The 16,599-nt window shown below is 48.0% G+C and overlaps 1 protein-coding gene across 2 annotated transcripts in view; it reads right to left on the bottom strand.

Annotated features, from left to right (window-relative positions):
* Positions 1-16,599, bottom strand: part of plxna2 (plexin A2) — a 304,923-nt gene that overhangs the window by 26,901 nt on the left and 261,423 nt on the right. For both annotated transcript variants that reach the window (XM_045693250.1, XM_045693251.1), the window contains exons 23-25: positions 2,704-2,770; positions 1,848-1,994; positions 1,097-1,256 (exon numbers count right to left, since the gene is read on the bottom strand). In XM_045693250.1, coding sequence (XP_045549206.1) covers positions 1,097-1,256; positions 1,848-1,994; positions 2,704-2,770 — 374 coding nt within the window. The remainder of the gene's footprint in view (positions 1-1,096; positions 1,257-1,847; positions 1,995-2,703; positions 2,771-16,599) is intronic.

The following is a 16,599-nucleotide window of genomic DNA, read 5'->3' as shown; positions in this document are numbered from 1 at the left end:
TAAACTGGTCATCAACGTAATTAGAGCAGTAAAAATAAACGTTTTATCATACCCGTGGTATATGGTCTGATATACCATGGCTGTCAGCCAATCAGCATTCAGGGCTCGAACCACCCAGTTTATAATAGCCATTATATTCCTCTCGCAAGATGAGTGAAACTCTTAAGTTATTCCCTGACTGCAACTTCATTTGATTGGTGTTTCTGTGTCGCTGCGAAGAGGCACACATCAGGAGCTTCCAAAGGACTCTCGAGAAAACACATTATCCAAATGAAGCCATATCAACAGCCATTCTGTTGTACAGACACACAGAGCACTCTGTGTACTCCACTAGGTTAAGAGACGAGAGACAGCGCCCGGGTTGACTTGCATTTTAATGAAACATTACACACTAATAAGTTCAAGATGTATGCTCAGGAAGCCTCGCCGGTTTAATTGGCACTTGTGTCAGTGATACGTCGTTGCATAACCATACGCATTCCGTGGTCGGGGCAGCGATGGCGGAGTGGGGAAAAAACGCAGCGGTAGAAGCACTAAGAGAGACAATCCTTCCCAGAAAAGTGAGTCAAGAGAGAGGGGAAAGGGGAAGAGGAGGGATGGAGGGGGAACGTTGACCCGATAATGAAAAGATAATAAGTGGGTTGATGGAGGAATGGACGGGCAGCATCGGGCATCACTGGGTAGTGATCATTGATTTTCTCCTCTGTTGACTGGACTTCATTACTTTGTGCCACTGCCAGCAGACACTGCAGCTCACCCCCCTCACCCTCCCTAGCGTTACCTAGGCGATAGTGATATGGAGAGACGGCCTCCTGTGGCTGGGGCCAGTGGGGTTGAAGGGCGCCTAGCACTCCTGACGGGAGGCTGGTGTTTCCATCTCCCTGGTGTGAAGTGAGAGCCCAGGAGAAGACGGGGAGGAGGAGCAGGAGATGTGGAGGTAACAGCGGTGTTGTCTCTCCAGGGCCGGGGCGGCAGACTGTGTGGGAGGCGGTGGGCCAGGCATGGTGGACCTGTGGTGCCCGTCTGTCAGCTCTTACCTGGGTCAGTCAGTCAGGCTACAGACTAGGGAGGGTGTGTGTGTATATCTCTGTCTTACCCAGGTCCATGTCGACAGCGCGGGGCCTCTGTGAGTAAGGCATGTTCTTATAGCAGGCGTCCAGTATCTTCTCCTTGACCTGGGTGATGGTGTCACAGTTCAGCACCTTCACTGGGATCTCAGGACTGTTCTCATTGTCTGGGTTCACACAGTTCAGGATCTGAAGGGGGAGACAGGAGAGGAGAGGGGGTTACGGTGTGTGTGTGTGTGTGGGTGTGCGTGCTTGCGTATGTATGTAAGAGCGCCTGCATGTGTGTGTTCCTGTGTGTGTTTGTTATGTCAGTGCCTGTATGTGTTTCAACACCTCTTAGTGTGCGAGTGCATTTCTGTGACTATGTGTGTGTGTTGATGGGTCCTGTCACGGTCCGGATGCCCCCCCACCCCTCTAAAATACTATTCCCACGCCCCCACCACCATCCTAAAATCTAATTTCACACCTTCGGCAGGACACCAATTTCCAACTCTGGCAGGGTATTAGAGTAATGAGCCCAGTTCCCCGTCAGAGTCATGTCTTGACTGTGACTGTCTTAGTGCTCCTGTCTCTGTCTCCACAGAGCCCTGCTCTCCTGTTGGAGCAGCACTGACACCCACAGGATCATTAGCTATCAGGACACAGAGGGAAGCAAAACATGATGGTGTGTGTGTGCGAGAAAGATAAATATGTAGTCAGTAAAGTCCGACTGTTTGTCTCACTGTGTGTGTGTGTGTGTGTGTGTGTGTGTGTGTGTTTGATGGCCTGAGTGGTACTGACCAGGGTCTTGTAGTCAATCTGCTGTCTGATGAGCTTGTCTTCACTGAGGGAGTAGCGTGCCTCTCCTGTGATGGAGTCTATAGGCCCCTTCTCCATCTGCTGCTTGATGGCACAGTACAGCATGAACAGAGGCTCCCCAGCACACTCCTGGAGAGAGAGAGAGAGAGAGAGAGAGAGAGAGAGAGAGAGAGAGAGAGAGAGAGAGAGAGAGAGAAGGGGAGGGAGAGAGGGAGAGAGGGAGAGAATGGGAGGGAGAGAGATAGAGAGGGACAGAGAGAAAGAGAGAGGGAGAGAGAGAGAATGGGAGGGAGAGAGAGAGATAGAGAGGGAGAGAAGAGGAGGGAGAGAGAGAGAGGGAGAGAAGGGGAGGGAGAAAGAGAGGGAGAGAGAGAGGGAGAGATGGAGAGAGAGAAGGAGAGAGAGAGAGGGCGAGAGAGAAGGGGAGGGAGAGAAGAGGAGATAGAGAGGGAGAGAAGGGGAGGGAGAGAGGGAGAGAAGGGGAGGAAGAGAGAGAGCGAGGGAGAGAGAGAGAAGGGGAGGGATAGAGAGATAAGAGGGTACGAGAGAGAAGGGGAGGGAGAGAGAGAGAGAGGGAGAGAAGAGGAGATAGAGGGAGAGAAGGAGAGAAGGGGAGGGAGAGAGATAGAGAGGGAGAGAAGGGGAGGGAGAGAGGGAGAGTAGGGGAGGAAGAGAGATAGAAAGGGAGAGAGAGAAGGGGAGGGATAGAGAGAAGAGAGAGAGAAGGGGAGGGGAGAGATAGAGAGAGGGAGAGAAAACACAGATTAATAAAATGTATTCTCACTGCCACAGCCCTGGTTTACTAAAACTGCTAAAGTGGAGGTTGCATTAGACTCACCTTGAGGAACCTGTGAAGAAGGAAGGCGAACCAGTTGGTGAGCATCTTCTCTGCAACGGACTCCGTTCTGAAGAAAGAGGGAAAATAATGTTTTATTAGTTCAGCTCGGGAATTCACCATATCCTTTGATGCTGATGTTTCTTTCTCAAATGGATCCAAAATCATCTCAGGGCACAACATGGGAGGATAGAGGGAACATGGAGGGTTGAGGATAAAACTGGAGTCATTGGAAGAAAAAGCAAACAGTAGAAACAGGGGGAATGAGAAAGAGAAGAAAAAGGAATGGTTAACAAGCATGAAAACAGATGAAAGGGTTACTCTCTCCTTCTCTTTCTCCTCCAGAGGTCCAACAGTACTACTACTGAATACCAACACAACACATCTTCTGAGAGCTGGCTAGCCGAGCGGGGAAAGCTTAAATACACACAGTCTTCGTCCTCAAACTCCCTCCTCATCACTGGCCTAAGCTTCACACACAGCTGTCGATTATTTTCCAGCTGTGTGATAGCTGTGTGTATTCTACCTGCTAACAACATCAGCTGTCATTACCACAGTCTCCAACCTGGACATGCTAAAAGCATATTTTCCCGTATGTCTCTCTCTCTCTGTGTGTGTGTGTGTGTGTGTGTGTGTGTGTGTGTGTGTGTGTGTGTGTGTGTGTGTGTGTGTGTGTATTGCTTGGGTACTCGAGTACCGCCGAGCCGCTTGGTGCGTATAGAGGGGCCGTACACCATACAGGCTGTAACAGTGTAACAGCGGTGTACAGGGCTGATCTGAGGACAGGGATTAGGTAGGATGAGGATAACGGGCTGGCTCGTCATTGTGTGGAGAGAAGACCATGAGACGACGGTTTAAGAACCGTGTCCCACTTTTCTGTGACTGAGGAAGACGAGAGGCTAGAGGCTATCTCCATAGTAGTCTTTTATTGTGGATGATGTGTGGTCGAGGTGTGGTTGATGTGTGGTCGAGGTGTGGTCGAGGTGTGGTCGAGGTGTGGTCGATGTGTGGTCGAGGTGTGGTTGAGGTGTGGTCGAGGTGTGGTCGATGTGTGGTCGAGGTGTGGTCGATGTGTGGTCGAGGTGTGGTCGATGTGTGGATGATGTGTGGTCGAGGTGTGGATGATGTGTGGTCGAGGTGGGGTCGAGGTGGGGTCGAGGTGGGGTCGATGTGGGGTCGAGGTGTGGTCGAGGTGTGGTCGATGTGTGGTCGAGGTGTGGTCGAGGTGTGGTCGATGTGTGGTCGAGGTGTGGTCGATGTGTGGTCGAGGTGTGGTCGAGGTGTGGTCGAGGTGTGGTCGAGGTGTGGTCGAGGTGTGGTCGAGGTGTGGTCGATGTGTGGTCGAGGTGTGGTTGATGTGTGGTCGAGGTGTGGTCGAGGTGTGGTCGATGTGTGGTTGATGTGTGGTCGAGGTGTGGTCGATGTGTGGTTGATGTGTGGTCGAGGTGTGGTTGATGTGTGGTCGAGGTGTGGTTGATGTGTGGTCGAGGTGTGGTTGATGTGTGGTTGATGTGTGGTCGAGGTGTGGTTGATGTGTGGTCGAGGTGTGGTTGATGTGTGGTCGAGGTGTGGTCGATGTGTGGTTGATGTGTGGTCGATGTGTGGTTGATGTGTGGTTGATGTGTGGTCGAGGTGTGGTTGATGTGTGGTCGAGGTGTGGTTGATGTGTGGTCGAGGTGTGGTTGATGTGTGGTCGAGGTGTGGTTGATGTGTGGTCGATGTGTGGTTGATGTGTGGTCGAGGTGTGGTTGATGTGTGGTTGATGTGTGGTCGAGGTGTGGTTGAGGTGTGGTTGATGTGTGGTTGATGTGTGGTTGATGTGTGGTCGAGGTGTGGTTGATGTGTGGTCGAGGTGTGGTTGATGTGTGGTTGAGGTGTGGTTGATGTGTGGTTGATGTGTGGTTGATGTGTGGTCGAGGTGTGGTTGATGTGTGGTCGAGGTGTGGTCGAGGTGTGGTCGATGTGTGGTTGATGTGTGGTTGATGTGTGGTTGAGGTGTGGTTGATGTGTGGTTGATGTGTGGTTGATGTGTGGTCGAGGTGTGGTTGATGTGTGGTCGAGGTGTGGTTGATGTGTGGTTGATGTGTGGTTGATGTGTGGTCGAGGTGTGGTTGATGTGTGGTCGAGGTGTGGTCGATGTGTTGTCGAGGTGTGGTCGATGTGTGGTTGATGTGTGGTCGAGGTGTGGTTGATGTGTGGTCGAGGTGTGGTTGATGTGTGGTCGAGGTGTGGTTGATGTGTGGTTGATGTGTGGTTGATGTGTGGTCGAGGTGTGGTTGATGTGTGGTTGATGTGTGGTCGAGGTGTGGTTGAGGTGTGGTTGATGTGTGGTCGAGGTGTGGTCGATGTGTGGTCGAGGTGTGGTCGATGTGTGGTCGATGTGTGGTTGAGGTGTGGTCGATGTGTGGTTGATGTGTGGTTGATGTGTGGTCGATGTGTGGTCGAGGTGTGGTTGATGTGTGGTCGAGGTGTGGTTGATGTGTGGTCGAGGTGTGGTTTATGTGTGGTCGAGGTGTGGTTTATGTGTGGTCGAGGTGTGGTCGATGTGTGGTTGATGTGTGGTCGAGGTGTGGTTGATGTGTGGTTGATGTGTGGTCGAGGTGTGGTTGATGTGTGGTCGAGGTGTGGTTGATGTGTGGTTGATGTGTGGTTGATGTGTGGTCGAGGTGTGGTTGATGTGTGGTTGATGTGTGGTCGAGGTGTGGTTGATGTGTGGTTGATGTGTGGTTGAGGTGTGGTTGATGTGTGGTTGATGTGTGGTCGAGGTGTGGTCGATGTGTGGTCGAGGTGTGGTCGATGTGTGGTCGATGTGTGGTCGATGTGTGGTCGAGGTGTGGTCGATGTGTGGTTGATGTGTGGTTGATGTGTGGTCGATGTGTGGTCGAGGTGTGGTTGATGTGTGGTCGAGGTGTGGTTGATGTGTGGTCGAGGTGTGGTTTATGTGTGGTCGAGGTGTGGTTTATGTGTGGTCGAGGTGTGGTCGATGTGTGGTTGATGTGTGGTCGAGGTGTGGTTGATGTGTGGTTGATGTGTGGTCGAGGTGTGGTTGATGTGTGGTGGATGTGTGGTTGATGTGTGGTTGATGTGTGGTTGATGTGTGGTCGAGGTGTGGTCGATGTGTGGTCGATGTGTGGTCGATGTGTGGTTGATGTGTGGTCGAGGTGTGGTCGATGTGTGGTTGATGTGTGGTCGAGGTGTGGTCGATGTGTGGTTGATGTGTGGTCGAGGTGTGGTTGATGTGTGGTTGATGTGTGGTTGATGTGTGGTTGATGTGTGGTTGATGTGTGGTCGAGGTGTGGTTGATGTGTGGTTGATGTGTGGTCGAGGTGTGGTCGATGTGTGGTTGATGTGTGGTCGATGTGTGGTTGATGTGTGGTCGAGGTGTGGTCGAGGTGTGGTTCCTAACTGCTGGAGGCTGTTTCCTCATGACGGCAGCAGACCACTGCAGTAGATGGAGGACTTAAGTGGCAACTTGTTTGAAGTGGGCTGCAGCAGGAGGGTGGAAGGAAGGTGGAGTTTTATTCACCCCATTTGAGCAGCAGGATGAGCAGGAAAAGGCCATACTTACGTCTGAAGGAGTGAATGAATGTGTCCTCTTCTATACACACACATACATCCACATATTGCTTCTCTCATCTCAACTATTACTCTCCACTAAGCCGTCATCCTCCACAATTATACGGACCCTCCATACTCTTGTTTCCAAGCTGGGAAAAAAACAACACACATTTTGTTTTTGGACAATGTGCACATTTCCCTCCATAAGTCACAGCCCCTCCTCCATTCCGAAGAAGTTAATGGAAACGATTAAGCATTTTAATAAGCTCAGCAAGTCCCCGTGGAAGGAAAGTCAAATAAAGGCTTTTGAGCGGGGGGCCTTTTCCCCTCCTGCCCCCCATCTCCACTCCCCTCGCTCTTTTAATTGAGTTTCATTAATGAACATCAGGATTTTCATTATCCTACAGTGCATTAAGACTGGGGCCTGATGCTGGTAAATAGGTTGAGTGGGACAGATCAGCAGTAGAATGTCTTTACAATGGGATAGCGCATAAACCCAACATTCCAGTTCCCTAATAACCCATTCTAGCAGTGCAACGCATGGACAGGAATCTCATTAGAAAAACACAGAGGAGAAAAAGACTGAAGGCGATAGGAAACTAGCTACTGCTCTGTCGTTTAATTTGTTAGACGGGGGAGAGAGACAGAGAGAGATATACAAAGAGAGAGAAAGCAGACAGCTCTAAAAAGAGAGAGGGACAGGGGATGGAGTGAGAGCTCAGTGCACACAGGAAAGGGATCATTAATGAGTACACAAGCCTCATGAAGGATGTCTCTAAAGAAAGACGGAAAGGGTTAGAGCTAGGTGAAGTGATGGAGAGAACGAGAGAGAGAGCAATATGAAAAAAATGAGTCACAGCGTCTCACTAAAAGGTTTGAAAGCAGATAAACACATTGAAATGGGAAAGTAAGTAGTTTGAAATCGGCAGATTGTCAAAACATAGGTACCATGTTCAGAAAGCCCTTATCAATCTAATGTTGTGCGCCTGTAGACTCACAGGTAGAAAGACTCCACTACAGTCAGGGAGGGGAACAAAACTTTTAGACCTATAGTACTGATTTGGAGCGCATTCTCTCAGAATGTTAAAGGATCCTCAAAACAACATGGAAGTATGAATAGACTCCGTATATAAAGCCGTGACCTTGTCTTGTCGCTGTACTCTTGCCTGTGTCTCTGGGCCATTCATGGAAGCTATTCTCTGGCTCCTTTGAATCGGTCAAATGGTTACATGGTGAAACACGTGCAGTTAGATTACTGAGTGGACTATGGGCTTGTAGTTTCTGCTACTGTGACACTATAATAACATAAAGCCTCTGGCAGGGATGAGTACATAGCCACCTCCTCATTGCACTCATAATATAACCTTAGACATGAGTTAATGTCTGCGGTGTGTGTGTGCATGTACAGTTGAAGTCAGAAGTTTACATACACCTTAGTCAAATACATTTAAAAACTCAGTTTTTCTAAATTCCTGACATTTAATCCTAGTAAAAATACCCTGTTTTAGGTCAGTTAGGATTACCACTTTATTTTAAGAATGTGAAATGTCAGAATAATAGTAGAGAGAATGATTTATTTCAGCTTTTATTTCTTTCATCACATTCCCAGTGGGTCAGAAGTTCACAGCCACTCAATTAGTATATGGTAGCATTGCCTTTAAATTGTTTAACTTGGGTCAAACGTTTCAGGTAGCCTTCCACAAGCTTCGCACAATAAATTGGGTGAAATTTGGCCCATTCCTCCTGACAGAGCTGGTATAACTGAGTCAGGTTTGAAGGCCTCCTTGCTCGCATACGCTTTTTCAGTTCTGCCCACAAATTTTCTATGGGATTGAGGTCAGGGCTTTGTGATGGCCACTCCAATACCTTTACTTTGTTGTCCTTAAGCCATTTTGCCACAACTTTGGAAGTATCCTTGGGGTCATTGTCTATTTGGAAGACCCATTTGCGACCAAGCTTTAACTTCCTGACTGATGTTTTGAGATGTTGCTTCAATATATCCACATAATTTTCCTCCTCATGATGCCATCTATTTTGTGAAGTGCACCAGTCCCTCCTGCAGCAAAGCACCCCCAGAATATGATGCTGCCACCCCCGTGCTTCAGCGGTTGGGATGGTGTTCTTCGGCATGCAAGCCTCCCCCTTTTTCCTCCAAACATAACAATGGTCATTATGGCCAAACAGTTCTATTTTTGTTTCATCAGAACAGAGGACATTTCTCCAAAAAGTACGATCTTTGTCCCCATGTGCAGTTGTAAACCGTAGTCTGGCTTTTTTATGGCGGTTTTGGAGCAGTGGTTTCTTCCGTGCTGAGTGGTTATGTCGATATAGGACTCGTTTTACTATGGATATAGATACTTCTGTATCTGTTTCCTCCAGCATCTTCACAAGGTCCTTTGCTGTTGTTCTGGGATTGATTTGCACTTTTCACACCAAAGTACTTTCATCTCTAGGAGACAGAACGCGTCTCCTTCCTGAGCGGTATGACGGCTGCGTGGTCCCATGGTGTTTATACTTGTGTACTATTGTTTGTACAGATAAACGTGGTACCTTCAGGCATTTGGAAATTACTCCCAAGGATGAACAAGACTTGTGGAGGTCTACAATTTCTTTTCTGAGGTCTTGGCTGATTTCTTTAGATTTTCCCATGATGTCAAGCAAAGAGGCACTGAGTTTGAAGGTAGGCCTTGAAATACATCCACAAGTACACCTCCAATTGACTCAAATGATGTCAATTAGCCTATCAGAATCTTCTAAAGCCATGACATGACATTTTCCAAGCTGTTTAAAGGCACAGTCAACTTAGTGTATGTAAACTTCAGACTCACTGGAATTGTGATACAGAGAATTATAAGTGAAATAACCTGTCTGTAAACAATTGTTGGAACAATTACTTGCGTCATGCACAAAGTAGATGTCCTAACCGACTTGCCAAAACTATCGTTTGTGAACAAGAAATTTGTAGAGTGGTTGAAAAACGAGTTTTAAATGACTCCAACCTAAGTGTATGTAAACTTCCTGACTTCAACTGTATATCTGTGTGTGTGTGTGTGTGTGTGTGTGTGTGTGTGTGTGTGTGTGTGTGTGTGTGTGTGTGTGTGTGTGTGTGTGTGTGTGTGTGTGTACATTCTGTTGACCTTCCCCATAATATCCAAAATGGTTGGTTTTTCCACCATAGTGAGTCCCATTAAGCAGCAATGAGATCCTGCTCTTTCCTTCCCTGAGAGACATGTACCAATGTTCAGTAGCCTATTCCTAAGATCAATACGTAGAACTAGATTTCAGTTGTAGTAACAGGGTGAATATAAGGTTCTAACAGTTCATATGATCTATCATTTATACATATATGAAGAATAGGTGAAATAGTAACATACTAGCAGTTAGTAAATGATTGACCTCTTGATGTGACGCTCGTCTTCATCTAAAGAGAAAGAGGTGTGTGTGTGTGTGTGTGTGAGAGAGAGAGAGAGAGAGAGAGAGAGAGAGAGATAGAAAGAGAGAGTGAGAGAGCGAGAGCAGAGTAAATGCTAATTACGGTGTGAACAGGCGTGTTGCATGTCTAATGTACCCTGGTAACCCCAAAACACCTTTCACACCTGATCACACTGGCCAAGACTGGTGCCCATCGGCGTCCTCCCTCTTCCAGTTTCCCCTTCCTCTGCCTCTTACCCTCTGCTTTCATCTCTCTCTCCCCATCTTCCTCTCCATCCTCCTCCTCTCCCTTTGGCTTCTTTTCTCTCACTCTCACTCTGCCTCTCACCCCCCCCCCCCCCTGCTATCCTCTCAATCTTTCTCTCTCTCTGCGGTGGGATGGGCCAAAAGCTAGCGTGGCACTCCATCATCTACTGGAGACCGCCTCAATGATTAAAAAGGTCCAATCAGATCCTATTGCTGACCTGTCTGAGAGAGAAGCCCTCCTGCCCTCCTCATCCATGGGCCCCCAGCCCCCCCTGACATGTAGCTACCCCACTATTGCCTCACTCACACACCGGTAGAGTCTGTGATCAACACACACAGACATACTTCCAGGACATGTGTGGGAATGCCTTCGGGCAGTGCTGTCTAAGGTGTGTACCTGCTACCGTATATCTTCATCCTGTATGTCTCTTTAGTGTGTATTATCGGTCGATAATATTATTAGCTAATTATTGTCTTGCTTTGCTCATCCTATCTGCTTTTAAAGTATGTACGCATGTGTGAATGTTCATGCTTTTAGTGCCTAGTGACTTACACTACATGTTCCGTATACCCTGCTCTAACTGAAACTAAACTCTATGGACAGAGACATGCAGAGAAAACATGGGGACAGCTATTGTTCTTTCTACAGCTCCCATATACACATATCCACAGGATCCCTGTTATGGATGTTATGGACATTCTACTGTGAGTACTACAGAAATGCATGTGTGTGTGTGTGTGTGTGTGTGTGTGTGTGTGTGTGTGTGTGTGTGTGTGTGTGTGTGTGTGTGTGTGTGTGTGTGTGTGTGTGGGCAGCAGATAGAGCCATTCAGCCGGTGCGCTCAAAACTCACCACGATGTGACCCTGTTATATGTCATATGTAATATGTATGAGACAGAACCAGGAAGCTGTAGAATCAGCCACCCGGGTAACTTCCTGTATGTGGTGGCTCTCTCCTCTGACCGTGTAGCCTAGGTTCGGTGCTGTTACAGTCACTGATAATTCATACTGCACCGTCATGCACTAGCGAGTCCCTGATAGTGCTTCTCCTGCTGCCTCAGATACTGTACAGTACGCTGCTGTATAGGCTGCGTCCAAACGCCACTCTGTATAGTGTCATTTGGGACACCGGCATGGAGGTGCAACGTTTTTCGTCTCCACTTCCCAAGGACCCATCAGGAGCCTCTGCCAAAGGACCCATCAGGAGCCTCTGCCAAAAGACCCATCAGGAGCCTCTGCCAAAAGACCCATCAGGAGCCTCTGCTACAGGACCCATCAGGAGCCTCTGCTACAGGACCCATCAGGAGCCTCTGCTACAGGACCCATCAGGAGCCTCTGCTACAGGACCCATCAGGAGCCTCTGCTACAGGACCCATCAGGAGCCTCTGCTAAAGGACTCATCAGGAGCCTCTGCTAAAGGACTCATCAGGAGCCTCTGCTAAAGGACTCATCAGGAGCCTCTGCTACAGGACCCATCAGGAGCCTCTGCTACAGGACCCATCAGGAGCCTCTGCTACAGGACCCATCAGGAGCCTCTGCTACAGGACCCATCAGGAATCTCTGCTACAGGACCCATCAGGAGCCACTGCTACAGGACCCATCAGGAGCCTCTGCTAAAGGACCCATCAGGAACCTCTGCTAAAGGACCCATCAGGAGCCTCTGCTAAAGGACTCATCAGGAGCCTCTGCTAAAGGACCCATCAGGAGCCTCTGCTACAGGACCCATCAGGAGCCTCTGCTACAGGACCCATCAGGAGCCTCTGCTAAAGGACTCATCAGGAGCCTCTGCTAAAGGACTCATCAGGAGCCTCTGCTACAGGACCCATCAGGAGCCTCTGCTACAGGACCCATCAGGAGCCTCTGCTACAGGACCCATCAGGAACCTCTGCTAAAGGACCCATCAGGAGCCACTGCTACAGGACCCATCAGGAGCCTCTGCTAAAGGACCCATCAGGAGCCTCTGCTAAAGGACCCATCAGGAGCCTCTGCTAAAGGACCCATCAGGAGCCTCTGCTAAAGGACCCATCAGGAGCCTCTGCTACAGGACTCATCAGGAGCCTCTGCTACAGGACCCATCAGGAGCCTCTGCTACAGGACCCATCAGGAGCCTCTGCTACAGGACCCATCAGGAACCTCTGCTAAAGGACCCATCAGGAGCCACTGCTACAGGACCCATCAGGAGCCTCTGCTAAAGGACCCATCAGGAACCTCTGCTAAAGGACCCATCAGGAGCCTCTGCTAAAGGACTCATCAGGAGCCTCTGCTAAAGGACCCATCAGGAGCCTCTGCTAAAGGACCCATCAGGAGCCTCTGCTACAGGACCCATCAGGAGCCTCTGCTACAGGACCCATCAGGAGCCTCTGCTAAAGGACCCATCAGGAGCCTCTGCTAAAGGACTCATCAGGAGCCTCTGCTAAAGGACTCATCAGGAGCCTCTGCTAAAGGACCCATCAGGAGCCTCTGCTAAAGGACCCATCAGGAGCCTCTGCTAAAGGACTCATCAGGAGCCTCTGCTAAAGGACTCATCAGGAGACTCTGCTAAAGGACCCATCAGGAGCCTCTGCTACAGGACCCATCAGGAACCTCTGCTACAGGACCCATCAGGAGCCTCTGCTAAAGGACTCATCAGGAGCCTCTGCTAAAGGACCCATCAGGAGCCTCTGCTAAAGGACTCATCAGGAGCCTCTGCTAAAGGACCCATCAGGAGCCTCTGCTAAAGGCCTTCATGACATTACATGTTACTCATGCACTTCCCTATGGCCCTCCCGGAGGCTCACCAAGCTGTCTACTGTCCCTCCCACTCTGAGATGTACGGTCATATGCAGAACAGTACAGTGCATCCCAAACCCTTATTTCCTATGTAGAGTCCATCGGGCTCCAGTCAAAAGAAGTGCACTACATAGGAAATAGGGTGCCAGCTGGCACACAGCCAGACACGACATCAGGAGAGAAAGAGATGGAAGGCAGAGCTGGACTAATTCATGAATAGGTAGAGAGGGTTCAGACCTAAACACAATAACAGGCCTAGCCATCCTGTTATCAGCTTCTAATTGATGAGCTGCCATCAGGGCAGAACAAAGACAATTAAACAGGAGAACCAAAACAAAGCCTAGGCTCACCCCCCCCCCATTAATGACAACACCAACGATCACTGAGGGTTACAGAGATGCTCCATTTCACTACAAGGGTTTCTCTCTGTGTCTCGGCCAACAATAAGACACAAGAAAAACGTCAAGAGAAAAGAAGCAGCGTGTCCAAACGGTAATCCTAAAAAATATTTTGAAGAAAGGGAACGTTATGGTAAGAAACTAAATGAATGTTGATGTGTGATGCCCAGACCAGCAGGACCAGTGGATTAATGCATTGTGTTCCTAATGACGGGAGGTAATGGAAACTACAGGGCAGCTGTGGCATGTGCCTGGCTGGCGGCTGGCGTGTTTAAAACATTATCCAGGTCTACTTACCTCTGCCTGTCAGTAGCCTCTGTCCTATCCTTTCTCTCCCGTTTATTCACTGTGACTATTAGCAATACTGAACATCGGAGACAATTAGTATTAGAGTCTGGATTAAGAATAGTCTGTCATATGAGGAGGTCAGTCCTTGTGTCCTTCTCACACTGCTGGGCTAGAGAACAGGAGCTGAGTGCTCAACACCGGGGATGGTCACCTGGTCACCTGCTAAGATGGCAGCCATTACGCTAAAAGATTTAGCACAACGGCCTGAGTCATGCGGAAAACAATCTAGACAGGAGACAGAAGTTGGGCTGCTGCTGAATGTTTGATGAGGAGCCAGAGTTTAAGAGTTTAGAGGATAAGTGAGACTGACAGTGGTACAACTGTGGACTCCAAGACTAAGAGGAGGGAGGGAGGGAGGGAGGGAGAGAGAGAGAGAGAGAGAGAGAGAGAGAGAGATGAAGGAAGGCGAGAGAGAGAGAGAGAGAGAGAGAGAGAGAGAGAGAGAGAGGCAGCAGCACTGTAGACTACTTCCTCACCGACCTAAACCCAGAGTCTCTCGGAGCCTTCACAGTCAGCCCACTAACACCTCTCTCAGACCATATATTTGACAAATTAGCCTCCTTGGCTAATCTAAAGAAGCATAAGAGCAAACCAGAAATAACAGATAAGGAAAAATGGTTTGATAATGATTGCAAAAATCTAAGAAAGTCATTGAGAAATATATCTAATCAAAAACACAGAGAACCAGACAACAAAAACATATACGCCTTCAACATGGGGAAACACTGAAGCAATACAAACAATAAGAACAAAAAAGGAACAGCACATTAGAAATCAGCTGGATGGAATTGAGGAATCCATAGAATCAAACCACTTCTGGGAGAATTGAGATAAATTAAACAAACCTCATCAGGAGGAATTGGCTATCCAAAACGGGGATATGTGGAGAAATCACTTTGCAAACCTCTACAGCAATATAACAAAGAGCCCAGAACAAAAAGAGATACAAAAAGAAAAATTACAAATCCTTGAATCAGCAGTCAAAGACTATCAGAATCCTGTGGATACCCCAATTACAGAAGAAGAATTATTGGAAAAACTACGCACTCTCCAACCCAAAAAGGCCTGTGGTGCTGATGGTATTTTAAATGAAATGATCAAATATACAGACCACAAATTAAAATTGGCTATACTCAAACTCTTCAACATTATCCTCACTGCAGGGATTTCCCAGATATTCTGAACCAGGGATTGATCACACCAATCTATAAAAATGGAGACAAATTTGACCCAAATAATTGCAGAGGAATTTGCATTAACAGCAACTTGGGGAAAATTCTCTGCAGTAAAATAAATAGCAGACTATGTCATTTCCTTGACGTACACAACGTCCTGAGCAGAAGCCAGATTGGATTTCTAAAAAATGATCGTACAACAGACCACATTTCCACCCTCCACACTCTAATTGACAACAAGTAAACCAAAACAAAGGCAAAATCTACTCGTGTTTTGTAGATTTCAAGAAAGCATTTGATTCAATTTGGCACGAAGGTCTTTTTTATAAACTAAATAGAAAGTGGAATTGGAGGGAAAACATATGATGTTATTAAATCAATGTACACTAAAAACAAATGTGCGGTTAAAATTGGCAACAAGCAAACAGACTTCTTCTCTCAGGGACGGGGAGTGAAACAGAGCTTCCCAATAAGTCCAACACTATTTAACATCTACGTTAATGAATTGGCAAAAACATTAGAAGAATCGGCAGCACCTGGTATCACCCTACACAACTCTGAAATCAAGTTTCTGCTGTAGACAGATGACCTGGTGCTGCTGTCTCCCACTAAACAGGTTCTGCTGTACGCAGATGACCTGGTGCTGCTGTCTCCCACTAAAGAGGGTCTGCTGTAGACAGATGACCTGGTGCTGCTGTCTCCCACTAAAGAGGGTCTGCTGTAGACAGATGACCTGGTGCTGCTGTCTCCCACTAAAGAGTGTCTGCAGTAGACAGATGACCTGGTGCTGCTGTCTCCCACTAAAGAGGGTCTGCAGTAGACAGATGACCTGGTGCTGCTGTCTCCCACTAAAGAGGGTCTGCAGTAGACAGATGACCTGGTGCTGCTGTCTCCCACTAAAGAGGGTCTGCTGTAGACAGATGAGCTGGTGCTGCTGTCTCCCACTAAACAGGTTCTGCTGTAGACAGATGACCTGGTGCTGCTGTCTCCCACTAAACAGGTTCTGCTGTACGCAGATGACCTGGTGCTGCTGTCTCCCACTAAAGAGTGTCTGCAGTAGACAGATGACGTGGTGCTGCTGTCTCCCACTAAAGAGGGTCTGCTGTAGACAGATGACCTGGTGCTGCTGTCTCCCACTAAAGAGGGTCTGCTGTAGACAGATGACCTGGTGCTGCTGTCTCCCACTAAAGAGGGGTTACAGCAGCACCTAGATCGTCTTCACAGGTTCTGTCAGACCTGGGCTCTGACCATTAACCAAAAAAAAAAAGAATATAATGATATTCCAAAAAAGGTCCGGAAATAAGGATGACAAATATAAACTCTATTTGGACACAGTTCTATTGGAACACACCACAAACTACACATATCTATGACTAAATATCAGCAACACAGGTAGCTTTCACAGGGCTGTGAATGAGCTGAGAGACAAAGCAAGAAGAGCATTCTATGCCATTAAAAGGAACATCAAAATCGAAATTTCAATTAGAATCTGGCTCAAAATTGTCCAATCAGTTAAGGAACCAATTGCTCTATATGGCAGTGAAGTATGGGGACCAATCTCTAAAAATGAATTTACCAAATGGGACAAACATCCAATCGAAATACTGCATGCAGAGTTTTGCAAGACTATATTGCAAGTGCAAAGAAAAACTCCAAATAACGCATGTAGAGCAGAATTGGGCCAATACCCCCTCCTGATTCGAATAGAAAAAAGAGTCATCAAATTTTACAGCCATCTAAAAACAAGTGACCCCAAAACATTCCATCACACAGCTCTACAATGTCAAGAGATGAAACCAGAGAAGAGTCCCCTCAGCCAGCTGGTTCTGAGGCTCAGTTCACTAACCCAAACCAACCCCATAGAGCCTCAGGACAGCAGTCAGCCAGCTGGTTCTGAGGCTCAGTTCACTAACCCAAACCAACCCCATAGAGCCTCAGGACAGCAGTCAGCCAGCTGGTTCTGAGGCTCAGT

This window comes from Salmo salar, chromosome ssa13, assembly GCF_905237065.1.
Source record: "Salmo salar chromosome ssa13, Ssal_v3.1, whole genome shotgun sequence".
Classification (NCBI taxonomy): Eukaryota; Metazoa; Chordata; class Actinopteri; order Salmoniformes; family Salmonidae; genus Salmo; species Salmo salar.
This window is presented reverse-complemented; position numbering and strand designations above follow the sequence as displayed.